Raw genomic sequence first — 19,396 nt, forward strand, 5'->3', positions numbered from 1 at the left:
CCTTCGTTGGCTACTAGCCAAGAATAGAAAAATGACAACGAAAAAAAGACGAGTGTTCTTAGCGGTATAAAGGTGTTGTAAGTCTACTAATGGTATTGACATAGAAGGTTGGAAGATGACGCCATTTGTGACAACCTCAGCACGACCAACAACTTCCTGCCATCCTTCCTCTCGTTAGAAAAAAAAAAACAACATCACTACGACATCAGGAAAAATAGTTTTTATTTTCTTCAGTTTCACGGAGTTTTATAGCCTGTGTCATAGTGTTGTTAAAACAATATACTTTAAAACTGTTGGTGTATCGATTACACTCTTTGGCCATGGCGTAGAGTTCAATATAACTTGGCTCGAACAGTGTTTCGCAAACAAAAATATTTGAGTTGTGCTACGTAACGATGGAAAACGCAAAGGATTGTCAGAGCGATGTATTTAGAGCTAAGAATATCAAGCATAAGCCACAGGACAGACAACCTCGACAAAAACATGACAAAGAATGTGGTCTCTACTTTGATAAAAAACTTCGAAAATGTGTGACAAATAACATCAACCCTGAAACGCCTTATCGATGTTCTTTATCTCAACAAAATGGATTAGCGGCAACCCGCGGAAAAGGTTTAATGGAGTCGACTTTTTCCGCGAGAAAGCGCTTGCGAGAGAAGGAACAAGAGAGGGACAGAGAACGAGAAAATTTGCTGGAGTTGAACATGAAGAAACCGAATTCCTTAGTCGTGTTACCAAAGATATCTCAAGAATCCCGACCTTTGGTTTCGATTCCCGTGTCTTCTAAAGAAAACAACGTTAAAGGCTCAAAGGCTGGTCATTTTGAACAACACTTTCCTGATCTCATACGACCACTCAATGCTAGAGAACACTGGGAAAACAAAAAACGCGTTCTCAAAAACCATAGACCCGATCTAAAGGAATCGCAAAGACGATACGAAGACGTTATGCGATTAAGAGAGACGCATTTGCTCTCGTGTAATTTAGTTAAATCTACTCATGTCGCACGACATCAACTGAATTTGCCTCAAATAAGACGCAAGCCAGAAACACAGAATCTGAAGTATTTTGAATATCGTAAAGCTAATGAGAAATCTAATGAGGACAGTACTAGTTCATCATCTTCAGAAGACGAAGAAGAAAAAGTCTTGATATCAGATTTCTCTAGGACATTAAATGACGGGTCTAGAATTATCGCATGTAATCACAAATTATCTATCGAAGTATTTATGCCAAAAATATAAAAGTTTGTATATTAAAAGAACGTCATGACGAATTATTTCCTTTATTGCCAAACTCGAGAAAACAAGTGATTAATTTATTTTTGTCTTTCATTTGTTTCATTTTCTCCCCAAAAGTAGGCGCATTTTCCTCTCTCAATTTAGCTATTGTCGCGCCTCCATTTTAAAATGCATTACGCACTTAAATAATTTAAATATACATTAGATCGTATAACTAGAGTCATATATAGATGACAGGCAACGATGGGGCTCTAGAGGCGCTGTTAGCAACGCCAGAACTTATATGAATGATGAGTTTAAAGAAGGGCGTTGAATTGGGTAGTCCCTTCTAAACTTATCTTCATACAACAGTTTTAGGTACACGAGAGGAGAGTGAATTTCTTTTAGTCTTTCTCTTCAAGAGAGTTTTAAAAGGCAAGTATTTTACATGAAAAGAATGACTAAAATTTGTTGAAGAAATAGATAACGCGCGCGCGTGCTGTGTGCTGTCATAAAGCACGCTGGGGTTGGCAGAACACGAGAGAAGTGTTAGGAGAAGCACGACGCGTAGCGGAGTGCTTCTGGACACTTCTCGAGTGTTCTGCCAATCCCCAAGTGCTGTATGACTGCACACAGCACAGCAAGCAAGTTTTTTATTTCTTTTATAAAATGCAAATTACAATAATAGATAGGAATGAAGCAACGGAAAGTGCGCACGCGTGCAATGTGTTCTCATAAAGCACGCGCTCCAAACCAATCACAGAGCGACATTCATAACAGTTATTTTATAATGCATAATAGTTTCATCCCAACACTCAAAGCTTACCAAAAGGGTGTGCGTTTTCTATACAACTGGACACTTTTAATAGGATAGAATATAATAGATTTACAAAGAACACACAAATTATTTACAATTTATTTTAGTTATTGGACTCAGTCTTGGGGTTCTTCTACAATGTATCCTTCTTCTGCAACTCGTGGTTTATTGGGGTTATTTTCTATCAGCCAGTCAGCTAGCCAAAGCTATAACAAAATAATCATATATCAAATACAATAGTGGATGTGCAACAGCTGATCATAGCTTGGATAAACAAAATACTTACAATAGGATCTTTGGGTTTCATTTTAGCAAGTTCTGTCAGCCCACTGAGTAGTGTTGGGTTAACTACTCTTGTTAAGTAGTCTTTTGCTGACTGACCTGTTGCTACAGGCTCAACTACACCTAAAACAACCAATAAATACAAGCTTGAAATTGCACTGTGAATAACGAACAACATTTTTGATCCAGTATCCTAAGAATCGGGGGGGGGGGGGGGGGGGGGGGGGGGTTGGGAAAAATAAATAAGTTATTTACCATACTAAAGTCATCTCTAATAGAGAAAATTTGTGCCCTCAAGCTTGGGAAACAAAGTACCTTGGCCTAACCTCCATATTTAAAGCTTCTACTAGGTATATCATTCAAAATTTATGTATACTTACAGTTGTCAAAGAAGAAGTGGATTTCTCTTTCTGCAGTTACAATTGAATCACTTCCATGTAGTGCGTTTCTTGTACCATCTGTACCATAGATAGCTCTCAAGCTAAAAAACAAACATATCTTTCTTAATTGTAGATCAAGCATTTTTTTCCATTTTTTATCCTCCATCAAAATTGACATGACAGTTGAAAGGTGTATGCCTTATAAAGCTGTTTTCACATGAGTGGTACAGTAGAGAATTACAGCACTGCACATGGTACGATTTTCTGTAATGCTTAAATTGCTTACTGTAAATCATCCAACCACAATGCATAGTTAGGTTTTGGTAAGATAGGGTACAGTATAGCTATAAATTTGCTGTATGGCGTGTAGCTTATTCAAAGATCTCTAGAAAATTGAAATTCATTGTATGTGTGTAAAAGTGGTCCAAATTGAAAACCTGAGGTTCTTCAAAAAAGATTGACTACAGTCACAGGGATTGAGGAGCATAATTTCGATATAGGGGGCTAACCACTGCCAAAGTTGAGAAAACCTAGTGGGGTTCGGGGGCAGGCCTCACGGCGGCAAAATTATTGAAGAGGCTAGAGCCCCCTCCCCCCGCCTGCCTCCCACCACGGCCGTCCCTGGAACATTCATAAATGTCTCAAAGCAATGTCAACCCTATAATGTACCTCTCTGGTGCTTGATCTCGGGCTTTCTGTGTATTTGTTGGACCAATCAGTTGCCTCCAGAAGGAGATAGCATTCTCTCTTGCAAGAATCAGGACTAGTATGGGTCCACTACTCATGTATGCAACAAGACTTGGAAAAAACATCTTGCCATAGTGTTCAGCATAGAAGTCACTGGTTTGCTCTGGTGTAAGATGGACTCTTCTTTTCTGTTGGTATTATATCAACCATAAGCTTTATAATATAACTTAATTACAAACCATAAGAAAGTTCTACTAGTAAAATGAAACACAACGTAAGGACTTATTTTGCTAATATTATTTTTAGCCCAAAACCTCGAAGTTGCTACTTTTAATTCATACATAATGGACGAAGAATAAGTTATATTTTAAGATCAGCGTTAAAAAAGAGAAAATATATATTAACAAACTACGACAAACCTGCAAAATAGTAAAGCCATGTTGTAAAATTATTTCCTCGATTTCGTCGCTTTTATGAACAGCATCTGGCTTTATAATTGCCAAAGTCCTTTCGACATAGATTGATGGAGGAGGAAGAGCCTTTGGTTTCTCTTCTAGCGGCATAGTTTTTCTGTGGGAATATTTTTAAGAAGGAATATTTTACAGAAGTCTTTCTTCTCTTGACTTCAAAACAAAATGGCCGTCAAGTTTTATTGTTTGTTGTCAGGGAAACCAGCTGGGTTTACCGCTGACAATAACAATTGTGGACTCAAATGTTAATTTTTTTATAATATTAAGAAGAAAATCCTTTTTATTATGAGAAAAAATTAAGTAAAAGCGTAAATAATATATTTAACATTTGAAGATCATTTCATTTCAAAGAAATAAGACTTTTTGGTGAAAAACGCAAACCTTTGACCAATGGTAATGCATCAGTCTATTTTGTTCCTCCTTGTTTTCAGTGTACGAAAAACATCCGATATCATTTCAAAAACACCACAATAAATAAAGAAAGGGTAAATAGAAAGAAAGAAAGAAAAATAGGAAAAACCTAAGGCGTGATTTAGATTTCCCATAAGCCACTTGGCGCCAAAAACGTTTCTGAACGTTTACCCACAATGCAACAGCTTTCCTTGGACGCCATTTTGAATGTTGAAAGCTAGGCGTCGATAGTTTTATCAAACTTTGAACTTAGTTTTTGGACATTAGAAAAGGCACAACCATGGCGTACAAAGGACAGAAAGTTCAGAAAGTTATGGTCCAACCAATTGTATCCTTTTTAGATTAATAATTTTCATTTTCGAGGTATTTTTTGCCCTTTTTTAAGCCTGACTTGTTGGCACGTGGCTGTGAAATTGTCAATGTACCACAGAGAAATTACCTGAAATGGTACCGTCAAAAACCTAGATATAACTTATCAAGATGATATGACCAAATAACTTTGGCAAAATAACATTCTCACATTGATTTATTCCCGTTTTTTTGTTGTTGTTGAGTAGTGTTCAGTAAAATTTTTTCGAGTTTTTGTTAAAATTGTTATCTGCAGTGAATGCTTGGCTTTGTATTTGATTCTCAAGATACTGTTGTTTCCTTCACTTCTATTTTTCTACAGAACTTGATCTTTAGGTATTTACAGAATGTAAGTATGAATGCACTTGTATGTAAGCTTATACTCTCTCTGATATCACGGTTAATGGATGTCTTTGTTGTTGTAGAGGTCAAGAGTACAGATCTGGCTCTATGAGCAGGTCAACATGAGGATAGAGGGACATATTATTGTAAGTTGTCATGAATTCATGCTGTAATTAACTACGACACTGTTGCATGTTATAAGTGATCTTCTTCCAATAAACCATCATTAACCAAGACCTTAATTGTATGTTGCATTAGCTGTTACATTGATGCAGAGATGAGCATTGTTGCTCTGGCTTGGCCAACACTCAGGATCTTAAAAGATATCTCAGTAAAAGTGCTACCTTTGCTCTAATAATATCTGCAAATAGTTAGACCTTTGTCGCCGCAACAGTAACCCCAACAGTAACCATGTAAAATGACACTGCTTCCTTCTCAAAGTGTTTAAACGAGGGGACACTTAAATCTCTATAAAACACTTTTTTACTTTTTGATTAATAAATGATGTTTTTGATCATATTTCAGGGATTTGATGAATATATGAATCTCGTACTGGATGAAGCAGAAGAAATCCATCTTAAGAGCAAGACAAGAAGACCTCTGGGTATGTATTGGTAATTTTCTTGTGCTGTTGGCCTTTCCTACCATGCACGGCTAGAACTGATAGCCTTTCAACTGACAATGTCTGACCAAAATTAGCACTCTTTCAGTCAGAATTCTCTTAGGCTGGTTCTCTTGACCAATAACATTGACTGGTCATATGTTGGTTGGTGCGCTAAAACTAGTCATCATGTTGGGCCTTTGAAAAGCAGCCAATTTTAGCCCGGCGTTTTTATCTTTATTGAACTGGTCCCCCTTAGGTTGTTCTGAGGATAAACTTATACCAGAGATGCTGTAACTACTTATTTGAGAATCTTTATAAGATTGGCAGTAATCTTGCATGCTTTAATTGATTTAATGGTTATTCCATGTGAGCTGTGTGGTGTTATTTCACAGTTATTCTACATGTACATATAGTAAAACATACTGTCTGTCATTTTCCAGGGCGAATACTGCTAAAGGGAGACAACATAACACTTCTTATGAATGCTACAACAAGCTGATTTATGTACATAGTTTAGATAAAAGGAAAACTTTCCTCAAAACACATATAATTGTGTTTCAAACCATGCCATAAGTGGTTCATTTGTAAATGAAGGACTATAGGTTAACTTCAAGTATTTTTTATCCTATATGATAATAGCACCAGCTATCTGTACATGTAGAACTCCAGCCAATAAATCCCTTGCATGGGACATCAAAGCAGCTCAATTTGGAGGACATAACAAAAGAATTTCAAACTCCTGAGAATGGGAAACCTATGGTTATGTCCTCCAAATTGAACTGCACTCCATTGTACTGCAAGGGGTCTATTCAATTTCTTTTCTCTACTTTTAAACATTTTTCCATTCTCTCCCCTCCCTTCCTCTGATGATCTTCACCTGTCCAGGATTGAAAAGCAACATGCATGTAATAAATTGTTTTGTAACTATCTTCCAATAATATTATATATGTTTTAATGTCACTACCCCAGTAACAAATATTGTATTAATAACAACTCTTTAATATCAAAAGATGAACTTGTCTCAACTTGAAATTGTTTTCAAAATAATTATGCAGCTCAGCAGACAATGCAGATATCATATTTGTTAATCAAAAGAAGTTAGAGGTGAAGGGACTGTGGGGTGTGGGTAGTTTATTCAATCCCCTTAACTTCAAACTCTACAATGGTATGAAATAGTGCTGGTATTTTTGTTTTAAAATTGAGACTGATATATTTTAGGTTTACATTTGTAAATAGACCCCTTCACAGTTCCCTGCGCCATCTTGAAAGGTAGCCGTGTCTTTACATCACAGCGAGACAAACGGTGAGCTTGCAATGATATAGACATGTGAACAATAATATTGTCCAAGGTGTTAAAAAAGGTCTCTATCATTGCAAGCTCACTGTTCGTCTCGCTTCAATGGACTATTCCCATTAAGATTTCTATTAGAGGGGATGAAAACAGATCCATGGGTGGACTGCCTGCGCTGGCCACTTTTCTGTCCACTTCCCATAGAAATAAAATGAAAAGCATTCTCATTGTAGCTTTCAAGGAAGCAGCCACTTTTGATTTTATCCTGCATTTCCCATTGCGGGTGTCTACCCCTTCCCCCTAGGGTGATGTTTTGTCACTCATTGAAAAAGTTAGTGCTAGACCCAGATACTCTTAAAAACCTTTTAAATTGCATTCTTTGAATCAGCACGAAATTTGTTTTGGATATCAATTTTTCAAGCTCATTTCGATAATTTTGTAAAGTTTTTCAACTGTTTTATTTGCGGTTATTCGTCGGTTTGTTTACATCACACTTGTTGTTTTAAAGTCATTTTGAGAGTTCACAAGCAAAAAGAAAACAATTTCAGACCGATGTTTTCACACTGAAGATGTTTGCTTAAACATATTGACTCTAAAGTGATTGAAAAATCCTTTAACAAAGACGACAAAGTACGTTGTTTGCAGTTCGTTTACATCCTTCGTCTCCTGGGAATCCCGTAGCAACGAGATCCCTCGACCCTTTTTCCACACAGATCAAGAAACCCACACTGGTGAAGTACTCCGAGAAAGACGTTCAAGGGAGGCGAGACCTCCACGCCACAAGATCTGATGGTGGGATACCAGTTTTGAATTTTTTGTTATCTGTGTGGTAAAATCCACATGTTGCTTTACCAAGAGTAGAGAATGGAGCCAGCGAGTTAACATAACAGAATCTTGAGTCCGACAAGCCTTGGATTTTGATGTTTTTCGTTGACTTGGGAGAAACTTTTCTCGTGATCGGTCTTGCAGTGGTTGGTTTTTCTGGCTTCAAGTTTGATGAGAAATGTCGTGAGTATGGCGTAGCATAGACGGCTGCATCGCCCTCCCTGTCTAGCTGAACTCTACAACATACGTTGGTTGGAAGCCATACGTTCTTAAAGTCTCTACGACATTTATCGCACTTAAAAGCTTGTCCTTGAACTTGACCAGTGTTTGGCATTGCTGAAGAAAAACCCACGCAGCGAAAAACAAGTCTTTCAAACTCGTTCTTTGATCACGAGTCTCTGTGTTGTTCAAAACTTATTCCAGCCTGATCTTTTCTGGTGTTCAAGACTGCCGACGCGTGCACAATTAACACCGTTAATCCGTTAAATGAGATGCAAATTGAGTGCGCTTTTTGTCCTAATAAAGCTCTAGAATTATGACGTAACTGTTAATTAATCATCAAATTAGCAAACAGTCCGACATATTAGAGTATTTTGACTTCCATTTTTCCGTGGCACTTACAGCGCGCGCGCGCTCGTTCTTTTGGCGATTAAGGACGCAATATCAATTATCGAACAAGATAACGATTTTCTTCCATTTTTTCGCATTTACGCGCACTCGTTATCTACTAACAAGACAATTAGCGCACAATACGTAATGGCTTTTGTGATCGCAGACGCAATTAACGTCGTAGCACTAAGTTGCTTTTAAGTTCAAAAGCACTGTTGTCAAGCACATTCTCGTCACTAAGAGACGAACTTATTCCCTACGTTAACGATTAGCTGGCCAAGACCAGAGTAAAGAAACCAAAGCAAAAAAAAAAAAAAAAAAAAGCAATTGAAGAAAAAATAAATAAAATAAAATAAAACATAATTCCATGCTGGGCAAGTAGAATGAACGGTTCTTATGAGAGTGTCCTAACGAGTTATAAAAGGTGTGCGGCATGATTAGTAAAGGGCAGGAATATAATTTCAAATTGATAAATAGATGAAATGTACAATTAAAAGCCATCTCTTCTTTCTCAGTTTAAATTCATTCAGTATCCACTTTCGCTATTAATTTTTATTATCTTTATAAACATGGTTCTAAGATTAAGTTCATTATGTCTAAGAGTAGTCAATATTTTTGCTTTACTATCTGCAGACTTGCAGACTTTATACTTATGTTAACAGCAAAGTATAATACTTTTTCCTGAGCAAGAAACATGAAGTCGTTTCCAATATCCTTCTCTTAGCTTTATACCTAAATTAATTTCTTAAATTATCTATAAGGGCGGGGCAAGTTTATAATTACAATCATAGAGTCAATATAATACACCATATATGCCCTTTGTTACATCTTAGACATCACATGAGTGATGGTACTACAAAGCTTTGTGATGCAACATGGAATCTTGAGGTCCTCAGAAGCAACATTTACCAAACCAGGACCACTTAATAGACCATTTACCTTGGGTGTAATGTTTTCCCATTTTTTACGGCATTCTCTTGAGTAACATTTCTTTGTTTAGCAGTTGCAGAAAAGAAGATACAAGTGAAGAATCTTATTCTCAAGATAACAATAATTGATTAACACTAAATGACAAAACATTATCCCCAAGAGGTCTATTCAAATTGACAGTGTGCCTAATGCCATTTTTCTTCCCCACTACTCTTCACTATTGGACCCCTGAACAAGAGAACATGAAACACAACCAGGAATTCCATAGTAGAATTCCAGCCAAGCCCCAATTAACTTTTGCTCCTGTCAGGATAGAGGCACTAAATTTGATTCAACGACTATTATTTCCATTAAAAGGATGTCTATATTCAATATGTCCACACAAAAGTTTGTATTGTTTTCATTCCAAGCAGATAGTTTTTCTTGGTTGATCTGCAATATTCATGGTCCTTTCCATGTATAATATACATGGCTACACCTATTTTGGGGTACATAAGGTTTCTCAATGCTCTCTCAAGAATCATCAAACTTGTCAATATAATTACATATTATATACTCATTTCTTAAAGTTATTTAATCCTTTAGGCGCATAAGCTATTAATAATTTCTAGATTGTACCTTCCACTGATAAACATCGTTGGGACTAAACTTTGATACAAGAACTGTGGTCATTCTAAAAACCACAAAAGGAGGATGTAGAGCACCATAAACACTAAAAGCAGGAGTCTTGAAATGGAAAATATAGCATACTCAATTTATGCATAAGATTAAAAGGCTCCTTCTGGACCAATGACTGAATTAAATGAGCATACAAGAGCTTATGCCAGTGCATAACTGAGGTATGAGACCAAGTACGAATATCATATGATATTAGTAGTTTTGACTCAAGGTACTGTTGAGTACTTCCAGTTGTTGCACCAGCATATACTGTGCAGCCTAGTAGGTGTAGACCAAACCAGTGTGTATGGTATATTGTCACGTTATCAAACACTAGAGTTCAGTCACTTCATACTGCAATCTTGCTTTAGAAGTTTCCCACTGCATATTCTGGTAACTAGCATTGCTTAGTTGACTTGACACACTGTTGACACTATTCCGACTGTCTGCTCTTCCTCGTGAAATTGAGCTGCTTTCTTTTCTTCGTTCCTAGAGAAAGTAAGTCAAAATCTCACTGTTAGGAATGTTTGACGTTCAGATGGTGATCAGCCAGTATATATATATAGGCATGACCAAGGAGCATATGATTCAGTGGGAGGGGCAGGAGCTAATCTGGGTGGTCCTGGGGAATGGCCCCACCCAATGAAAATTATTCAATTTAGGCTCTTGGGGAAATGCAATTTCCAGTTTCACAGTTTTGATGGGTAATTGCAACATATTTATTGCATTAGCTTCATGTCAAAGCTACAGGCAACTCATAACAGAAAAAGTTTTTGGTTAAAAACTTCTCAATTTTTTTTAGCAACGTTCTAATTTACAATGACAAGCCTTTTTCCACCCTGATCTTCAGTTTTTGATGTAACGGGTAGTTGCCCTCCTATAGTTGAATTTTAAACAATCATTGAACCAACGAATAATTGAAAATGCATGCATTCCAATGAAATCTGATTCCCCTTTTCCTCCCTTCCATTCGGTGCACAACCCTTCTTGTGAGAACAAAATGACAAAGAACCATGGAATCCAGGGAGGATAGGTCTTTGAAACTGACTGATTATAATTAAACATGCTATCTTTCTTGTATTAAATAATATTAATCTATAAACAATAATAATTAATTTACCATTAAATTTATTACTTATGTTCTCAAAACTATGATGGTTTTGATTTTGTACGAGAGTCACATAAAATATATTTATTAAAGTGTATATGACACGAAAACATTTCATCGTTTAAAATGTATAGTTTGTTAATAATAATAAATATGTCGTAATAAAATTTGTTTCAAAAGCTTATTTCTTGAGATATTTGAGAAAATTAAGCCCAATTTGTGACGTCATTTTGTTGACACGTACTCTAGATTCGGTAGAAATGCACTAAACATAAATTGTAATTCTTATAAAATAACAACAAAAGGCATATTCTATTCAGCTTCATTTGATAGCTTACGAAATACTCTTCAAATGGTGGGAAACTGAAAAGTGTACTACCCGAAATTAAGATTCTGCATTCAAACAAATTTCGTGTATTTGCAACTAAATCTGGAGACTTGTAAACAAAATGACGTCACAACATGTGCTAAATTTTCTTGAATTTCTAGAGAAATACGTTTTTGAAACAAATTTAACTGTGATATTCTTATTCATGCCAATAAAATACACATTTTTAACATTAAAATGTTTTCGTGTCATATGCACTTTAAAGGAAGTGCAATATTTCAATGGACGGTTTCCGAGATGCGCAAGTGCTTTCATAAATATGGCAAGTGCTGATATGAAAATGAGGCATTTTTGGGCAGTGTCCATGAGAAACCTTTGGAAACCATACAGTTGTATTCAACTTCTACAATCCTTCAAAAAAAGTTTCTGTCTGAAGTGAGTAATATTTTTTCAAAAAATATAATCCAGCTACAAAAAAAAGTCTTTCAGTGACATAATTCAAAGTTTTGATAGCCCATATGAGATCTTACCCGAAAATTCCCCATTTTCAGATCTGAGCAAGCTTGCGGTACTTTTGAATGTACTTGTGAATCTGGGACATTGTCTATTAGTATTTCGTCTACTCTGCATGCAGGCTCAAAATAGTTGCTATTAGCGCAGTTGTTAACTAAGTTAATATAATTATAATTATTAATATTATGCAATATGATAAGTGCACAGTACTTAAATTTTGCCAAATATGGAAGAGGTGCAGGAGAAGTTAGATGCAGTAGTGCAGACATTAGAGGAGAAAATACGAAGTAAAAATTAAAATTAGCTAAGACACGTATGGTGAAAGCCATATAAAACCAAATTTTTTTTTGTGTTTTCAAGATTATGTATTCTTTTTTCATTATTTCCATCTAAGAATTTTTCAGAATTACACTGAATGATTTAGCAAGCAAAAATATTGAAATAAAAATATGAAATTCTCTTTTTTTTAAAAAAATATCCTTAATTCTTACAAGACTGTTGCTTTTATTTTATCTTTTATCCTATCTGGGTGCTGAATTTTAATGTTCTTATTATTTTGTTAATTTTTCCTTTGAAAGCTGTTCAAAATTATTTCTATTTATAAAATGTCCAATATGTTTTACATTCGACAAATTTCTAGGGTTCTGATTGGCTAATAAGCCATATGTCCAGTATGACTTCCATATAAGGCAATCTTTAAGTTCTGTATCTAGATGAAAGTAAAAGAGACCTGGTAGGAGTTGTCCACTTCAGGTCGAGTCCTCCACACAGGTGACCCTACAGGCTTGGGTGCACTATAGTTCAGAGCATGAATGTCACCATTGATTGGTCGAAACGTTGACATGGGCTTTGCTGATTGGCTGTATCTCTGAGATATCTGAGTATGTGTGGAGGTACCATCTTTCTTGATAAGAACACTTTCAGAGTGGTATGAGAGCTTAGATGGTATTGTATTATATCCCACATCGTTCATCTCAGCTCCATCGCTTCTACGATGTTCCGAATACTGTTCCCTTCGACTGAAGCTGTTCCTTGTCTGTAAGGGCCGTGTATCGAGATCTATACTTGATAACCTTGGTCTCTCTGCTTCCATAACAGTTGACGTTGGACTTCTGTTCATAATAGGTGTATCATTAACTGTTGACATTGACATCATCGACATCTCACTCTCACTGTAGTTTGGACTATCAGGTCGAGTTGGTAGCCCTCGAATTGGGGATATTCTAACAGGAGATTCAGGCGAAGGTGGCCGAGCTAATGGTACTGTGATGATCTTGTCTTTCTCTTTATTTTTCCGTGCACGTGCAGAAGCAGTTTGGTATGTACCTCGTTTTAATGCAAAACCGGGAGGTAACTGAGGTATTTCCTCTTTCTTAGGTGGAGGAGGAATGTCCAGTCCAATTTTCTTCAGTTCAAACATTGATGACTGCAATAGCTCAATCACTTCATCATCATCATATGGGTAAAGATGCATCTGTTCTTGTAAGAATTGGACAACCTCTTCAAGATTCATCTTCATAAAGATTTCTGTAATGAAAAATATAATCCTTTAGATTATGGTACACCAACTAATGGAGGAAGAAATGTAAGTTAAATTATAGGATTCTCTCACATATACAATGAAACACAAAAATCTCTAGAGCACTATAGAAATTGTTGTCCTGTTTGATTCTCTGACTTGCATGATGCGAGAAGATCTTGTTGGGTTTCTCTCTTAATTGAGGGTAGTAGATATTTGTTCTCATGAACAAGTGAAGAAAAAATCCAAACCAGTAAAACATTTGTTTGTGCCTTTGTTTTTTTATGTATTTTCCCTAAGGTTATCCTGTCGCTTATCAAACTGAAATACTAAATTGTGCTTTGTGTGGTGAAAGTTGACAACCTACTTTTGTGCATCTTCATAATATTGTAAGCCATGGCTGTCAAGATCCGGTCTCCTTCCAGCATAAAAATATCATACACTCGAAGCGTCAGTGAAAAAGGAAGCTGAGAAAACAGGAAACATGGAAAGGTTAGAGTTGGAAGTCATTTATTTGGAAATTATGTTGAACATCTTTACTCACTCTGTCCAGGAAACATTGCATAAACCATTTCAATGTATATAGCGTTGTATGGCAACCTTCTCTTTCCTAAAAATGAAACAAAAAAACAATGAACTTGCAGTTGAAGATACAGAATCCCATTTACAGATGTAATTACAATGGCAGCACTTTCCCCTCAGTTATTTTAAGACCCTGAGTGTTGTTCTGGCTTGGGCTCGAGCCCATGACCTTCGGCTTCAAAGTCTAATGCTCGACCAACTTACATGTAGCTAACTGGGTGGGGTGATTATGAAAAGGTAGGGGTAAATACTAATGATGTTAAAAATAACCTCTCTCTTACCAAATGCTTAAATAATCTTGGAGACAGTTTTTTAAGTATTTTGTCATGGTGTTCCTGAAATCGCAGCAGTTTTGGAAAACCAGGGATAAAAAGTCCTATGGACAAAACAGTTTTATCTTGAGTAAGCTTTATTCTGCTGTTAGATGTTCAATTATGTATGATAATTATCACTATCTTACCATGCATGCTGTGTTTCCTTCCTGTTAGCAAAACTGACAAAGCCCAGAACGCATCCTGAAATAGATAACTCATACGTTTGAACACAGGCATATTCTATATTAATAATAAATGTGATCAATATAATGTGGCTGATATAGATCTATGTAATTCTTACATCAATGATATGTATTGTTGAAAATCAATAAGCACAAGTCTACCTTATCAATATTATCATTATCAACACCAACTGTCTTTAATATGATTATCAACAGCAGCATTATGTATAATAATCATCACCACCACAATTATCATAATCATCCTAATCACCACCATTATCACCATCATCATCAGTATTATGCATAATATAATAAAATAAAATAAAATAATAAAATAATAATAATAATAAAGCAATACATTTTTTATGGCAAAGTAGTGTTATGAGAATACCTCTTCATTCAAATACATCAATAACAAGGCTGCAATACCACTCATTCCCTGACAGTAACCAACTTCCTGTAATTAATAAATTTTAAAATAATATGAAAATTAATTATACAATAACATTTAGCTTAGGGGAATACTGTATGGAGGACATAGCAGCATTTCTCTCTCACATGCCTCTCCCTTCTGGGGTCAGGGGAGCAGAGTTGCTATATCTTTCTTGTTATTCGAGAGTAAGCTGCAGTGTTAACTGACCATTATCATGGCATGGAATCAGGGTAACTTACCACATTATACATAGAATAAGCAGCAAGTACATGAAATAAAGATTGCTGTCTGAGAAGACAAAAGAATAAAAAAATATTACATACATAATACACTAGAAATATAAAACAACAGCCACGATAGCCTTGCTGCACACGTAAAATATTTTATTGTACACCATTGAAAATACATCCAATCAAAATGCAAGAAAGCTGCTGTATATTTGACAGTATATTCCACCATTCCTTCCCATCAGGCACTGCAAACTATGGGTTAAAATAGTATTACTCTCTATCCTATTAACTTACTTAATTCCAAATCTTTCTCTAAACATGATATGATCTCGATATGTTCTGTTGACATCCAGATCTATTTGTCTGATGTCTGGTGACTGTAATCTTGCAATTCTTTTCATTGACTGTAAAGAAAAATTAAAATTCTCAGCCAATAAATGATTTGAACATCGTGCTACATCAGGAGTTCCAATAAGGAAAATATATTTAAACTTGTACAGTATGTATATGAACAGAGGTAAATGAATAAATGATTATTAATCATAACATAGCCAAATTGCTATCAACACATACCTCGTAAGTTTCATTTCTATTTGGGATCTTATCGACTCCGAGTAACTTTTTCCACGTCTCTCCACGTAACGAATTAGGAATGCCTTTATATATTCTCTTTCTAAACTATGATACAGAAAGGTATACAACATTTTAATGTAAACCCAGCGATTCAAAACAAAGTTGAGTAAATATTTAACTAAAGCATTGGTATTTTGAGTGGATTTTATTATCTAATACCTTCTCTCCTCTAATATACTTGTCCCAGTGTTTGGTCATTTTAACCCATTTTATTATCCTAAGTCTCTCATGAGCGATCATCTGTTCAAAAAGAAAAGAAATTTGGTTATTATTTAAATAACTGTGAATTAAACACTACAAACATACTCCAAGTCAGACAGATAGTACAGTATGACAGACAGGGCAACAGTCAGTCAGTCAAACGGACAGCAGGACAGGCAGGCTAACAGAAAGACAGACAGACAGTCAGACAAACAGTATGACATACAGACAGACCATCAGACAGTCAGCCAAACAGATAGTATGGCAGACAGCATACAGTATACTAACCTTTGGATCTTGTGCCTCATCTGGTAAAGGGTTTTTGCTGTGAATGCAAATAATATCAATATTATATATATATATTACTATACTTTCTAAAAAGCTTTTAATTGGTGCAATATAGATCTAGTATTTACAGGGCAAGTCTAATTAAGACCAGATTCTATACTGAAATGTTTGTTGTAATGACAGAACGTTTCAAGGAAAATATGGCACTTTCTAGATTTGTATGCTAGATATTTATTTCAGCAATGACTTCTGCCATCTTCCAATATTTGAGTAACTGACCAAGTACGAGGTGTGAAGATATATGGAGAATGAATCCTTTGCTATAGGTATGTAGAGGACAGGAGCAAAATCCCAGGTGCAAAATACTGACAAAGAAATGACTGTTATTACACTATAACTCTTGTTATTGTGAACACTCATTCATATGGACACCAAGTGACTGTCCTGAGTCTGTCCGCTGTATCAAAAGACTGCATTCCATCCAAATGGAAGAGAAATGATTGAAATTGTATTAAATGTCCCAGGGAACCAATCAGATTGCTCCATTTGTGTAAGGAATGGCTTGCTATATAGGTAGTAAAGTACACTTACTGCAGGAACCCATATCGGTCTGTAACTTTATACACAAAGTAGTTAGCATCTTCCCAGTCATCTACTTCAGCACCATCATCATAGCCCTTATACAAAAACAAACAATGAATTTTTGGTTACTAGGTTTTTATACTCTACAAGAAAGATTTATGCAGCTTTATTACTCAATTTAGCCAAAAATTTAGTTAAGAGCCATAATCTCAAACCCACCAAGTACCAGAAAAACAGCATGGAATAGGTGTGAGATATCCAAGGAATTATTGTGATTCTCCTAAAAGTTTGATTGGGAGAGAATTGCCAATATAAACTTGGATGGTGGTGTTCAAGATGACAGGCTGTACTGTTACTGATTCTATAAGAAGTACAATCCTTGATTGCACATTACTAACCCGATCATATCTTGCAATGATGGCAGCTCTGGCTTTGTTGCTGTCGTCATCTTCTGATGAAATGCCTTGTTAGAGGAATATTAAATAAAATAACCTAAACTGTACTAATGTTTTCTACAAGTGGGCCTGGTTGTACAAGGGGTGGATAGTGCTATCCAATGAATAAATCTTTATCCAGTGGATAAGTTGATGCCCTTACCCAGTAAATTTATCCTTCGTACAACCAGGCCCCCAGTGAATAAGAAAGAAACTTCAACATCATGTAAAAAAGTTTGGGACTGCACTAATGTTTGAGATGTTAGTTTTTCATCAGAGTAAAAGAGAAAATTATTTACCAAAGAAATGAAGTTTGTAATAGAAAGATAAGGTGAATTAAAATGATAAAGAAACTGGTTTGTAATCTCTTGTCATCATATTTTACTATGGGTTAAGGATACATGTACATCGTAAATCCCCTAGAATAGCTAATATGAATGCATATAAACAGCAGAACAGTAGATATATCGAATATATAGAAGGGTCTTAGGTCAAAATAAATAACTAGTAAGATAGGATTTGTAAATACTGAAATATCAGTCAATTACAAACTATATTATACAAGGAAATCTAGCATCTAAAATATACATCAATATTTAAATATATTCAATATATAGTTATAGTTAATAAATCACTTTATTCATTTATAGTAATTAATCAGAAAAACATGCAAAATCTTCAAGAATGTAAAACGTTTTCTGGATCGAATAAACGTTAAGTAAATAGTAATTTAAATATCTAGAACACAATGATTGCGTGTTAATTTATGTAGAACATGTTTTACTATGAATTAATTCCTAAAAAATGCAAATGATAGGTTATACTGAGAATTAACAGTTTATAGCTGCTTGAATCTTAAAAAAGCAGATACAACTTTGATGTTTAGTGCGAAGAAGTGTACCTAAATAAATTCTGTAAGACTTATTTGTAAATACCAAGCAAAAATTAAGCTTACCTACATGTACATTTCGTGATGAATTAGAGTTCATATAATTAACAAGATCATTACGTGAAAAATCTCATGAATCCGGAAAGAAATGCTAAAAGTGGAACGAATTACGCGGACGTATATTCAGGTTACTAAATTCTTAACAGATTAAAATCAAAAATATTCCAATGAAAGGAATTAAAGGTATCGATCGCAAATAGAAGAAAGAATCGCCCATCATCGACTATTATTTTTACGCTACTATTTATTCGTCTGATGAAAGATTTCTACCTGGCCTTATCTTCGAAAACAAGTTGGTTGATGTATGCAAGGAAATAAGAGTAAAAAAGATTTATTTTGTTTGACGAAAAATAAGGTCATTTTTTGATTTATTTGATGGCGATCTTAACATTTTGACCAAATATTATACGTATTTTTGTCTGTATTCCCATGAGGTGTGGCAGAGAAATTACGGCAACGGAGAATCAGAATTATTACAGCTATATTCATAGAGAATCTGGCATTAAATGATTTCAAATTGAAATAAGATCTATAATTCAAGGAGTTCAGGTTTCTCTAATTTTAGCATTTGGAAGTCATAGGAATTTTTGGATGAATTGATCAAAGATATTTAGTAAATATTTGGGACATATGATCAATTTTAATCCATGGCTTCTTTGATTCCTGGTTAATAATACGAAGACCAGTCTTTAATATCGGGCATAATATGAATATTTGAGAAAAATCTTACGTTTAAAAAAATATATTTAGTAAAAGATACTCAAAATCATAGTACGAATACCCAAAATTGCATGAAAATAACACATTTGATATCTTATTTCAACGCGAAGATACATCCATACTCACTCATTTTGATTTGAATCTGTAGATACTACGTTGAAGTATTAGTAATGGTCTTTCTTTTGATCCTGGGCTTAAACAAAAGTCTTTTCTTGTGAATATTTTCACAGTGTTAGGTAGCTTCCGTCCGTAAACACTAGCAGCTAGACAAGCAGTCAGCCTCAACCATAAACTTCTTCTTTTCACAAACTTCTAGTAAACGTAGAGATATTTAAAGCAGTAGAATACTAGATAGATAAATTTTCCTGGTATTGGCGCAGTAAAATTGAAGATACATTACTATTTAGGGGTAAAAAACCTCGCTTAAATTTGAGGTTTTGATCAAGATATTACGGCACTTCCTTCATCTCGCCATGTTTTACTCTTACACACTGCGCATGAGCAAAA

General features: G+C 35.2%; 3 protein-coding genes across 3 annotated transcripts; 1 reads left to right on the forward strand and 2 right to left on the reverse strand.

Moving 5' to 3' along the window:
- Nucleotides 1-2,056: 2,056 nt before the first annotated feature.
- LOC116294141 (nucleoside diphosphate kinase 5) lies at nucleotides 2,057-4,026 on the reverse strand. Its single transcript, XM_031701686.2, has 5 exons — nucleotides 3,806-4,026; nucleotides 3,369-3,574; nucleotides 2,700-2,800; nucleotides 2,324-2,442; nucleotides 2,057-2,243 (listed from the first exon to the last, which is right to left on the reverse strand). Exons 1-5 carry the CDS (start codon nucleotides 3,947-3,949, stop codon nucleotides 2,154-2,156), a joined length of 660 nt encoding a protein of 219 aa, XP_031557546.1. The 5' UTR covers nucleotides 3,950-4,026; the 3' UTR covers nucleotides 2,057-2,153.
- Nucleotides 4,027-4,440: 414 nt separating this feature from the next.
- On the forward strand, nucleotides 4,441-6,570 carry LOC116294149 (small nuclear ribonucleoprotein E). Its single transcript, XM_031701693.2, has 5 exons — nucleotides 4,441-4,595; nucleotides 4,938-4,964; nucleotides 5,041-5,103; nucleotides 5,483-5,561; nucleotides 6,002-6,570. The coding sequence occupies exons 1-5, from the start codon at nucleotides 4,548-4,550 to the stop codon at nucleotides 6,058-6,060; spliced, it is 276 nt and encodes a 91-aa protein (XP_031557553.1). The 5' UTR covers nucleotides 4,441-4,547; the 3' UTR covers nucleotides 6,061-6,570.
- Nucleotides 6,571-8,820: 2,250 nt separating this feature from the next.
- LOC116294128 (USP6 N-terminal-like protein) lies at nucleotides 8,821-19,366 on the reverse strand. The gene is made up of 15 exons (XM_031701661.2): nucleotides 19,016-19,366; nucleotides 17,185-17,249; nucleotides 16,796-16,881; nucleotides 16,205-16,241; nucleotides 15,875-15,955; nucleotides 15,656-15,760; nucleotides 15,377-15,486; nucleotides 15,092-15,140; nucleotides 14,811-14,876; nucleotides 14,384-14,438; nucleotides 14,205-14,299; nucleotides 13,886-13,951; nucleotides 13,709-13,808; nucleotides 12,553-13,349; nucleotides 8,821-10,362 (listed from the first exon to the last, which is right to left on the reverse strand). The coding sequence occupies exons 1-15, from the start codon at nucleotides 19,017-19,019 to the stop codon at nucleotides 10,207-10,209; spliced, it is 1,872 nt and encodes a 623-aa protein (XP_031557521.1). The 5' UTR covers nucleotides 19,020-19,366; the 3' UTR covers nucleotides 8,821-10,206.
- Nucleotides 19,367-19,396: the final 30 nt, after the last annotated feature.

The sequence above is a fragment of the Actinia tenebrosa genome, unplaced genomic scaffold, assembly GCF_029948245.1.
Source record: "Actinia tenebrosa isolate PJP-AT-01 unplaced genomic scaffold, QUT_ActTen_1.0 PGA_scaffold1__47_contigs__length_23844297, whole genome shotgun sequence".
NCBI lineage: Eukaryota > Metazoa > Cnidaria > Anthozoa > Actiniaria > Actiniidae > Actinia > Actinia tenebrosa.

Coding starts and splice junctions, on each gene's coding strand:
- LOC116294141 (XM_031701686.2), bottom strand. CDS start 3,949: ATGCCGCTAGAAGAGAAACCAAAGGCTCTTCCTCCTCCATCAATCTAT. Junction 2,801..3,368: donor CGAGATCAAGCACCAGAGAG/GTACATTATAGG, acceptor TTTGTTTTTTAG/CTTGAGAGCTATCTATGGTA. Junction 2,443..2,699: donor CCACTTCTTCTTTGACAACT/GTAAGTATACAT, acceptor TGGTTGTTTTAG/GTGTAGTTGAGCCTGTAGCA.
- LOC116294149 (XM_031701693.2), top strand. CDS start 4,548: ATGGCGTACAAAGGACAGAAAGTTCAGAAAGTTATGGTCCAACCAATT. Junction 4,965..5,040: donor TCTTTAGGTATTTACAGAAT/GTAAGTATGAAT, acceptor TTGTTGTTGTAG/AGGTCAAGAGTACAGATCTG. Junction 5,104..5,482: donor GGATAGAGGGACATATTATT/GTAAGTTGTCAT, acceptor ATCATATTTCAG/GGATTTGATGAATATATGAA.
- LOC116294128 (XM_031701661.2), bottom strand. Junction 15,487..15,655: donor ATAGAAATGAAACTTACGAG/GTATGTGTTGAT, acceptor TTTTCTTTACAG/TCAATGAAAAGAATTGCAAG. Junction 14,300..14,383: donor AAGGAAACACAGCATGCATG/GTAAGATAGTGA, acceptor TTTTGTCCATAG/GACTTTTTATCCCTGGTTTT.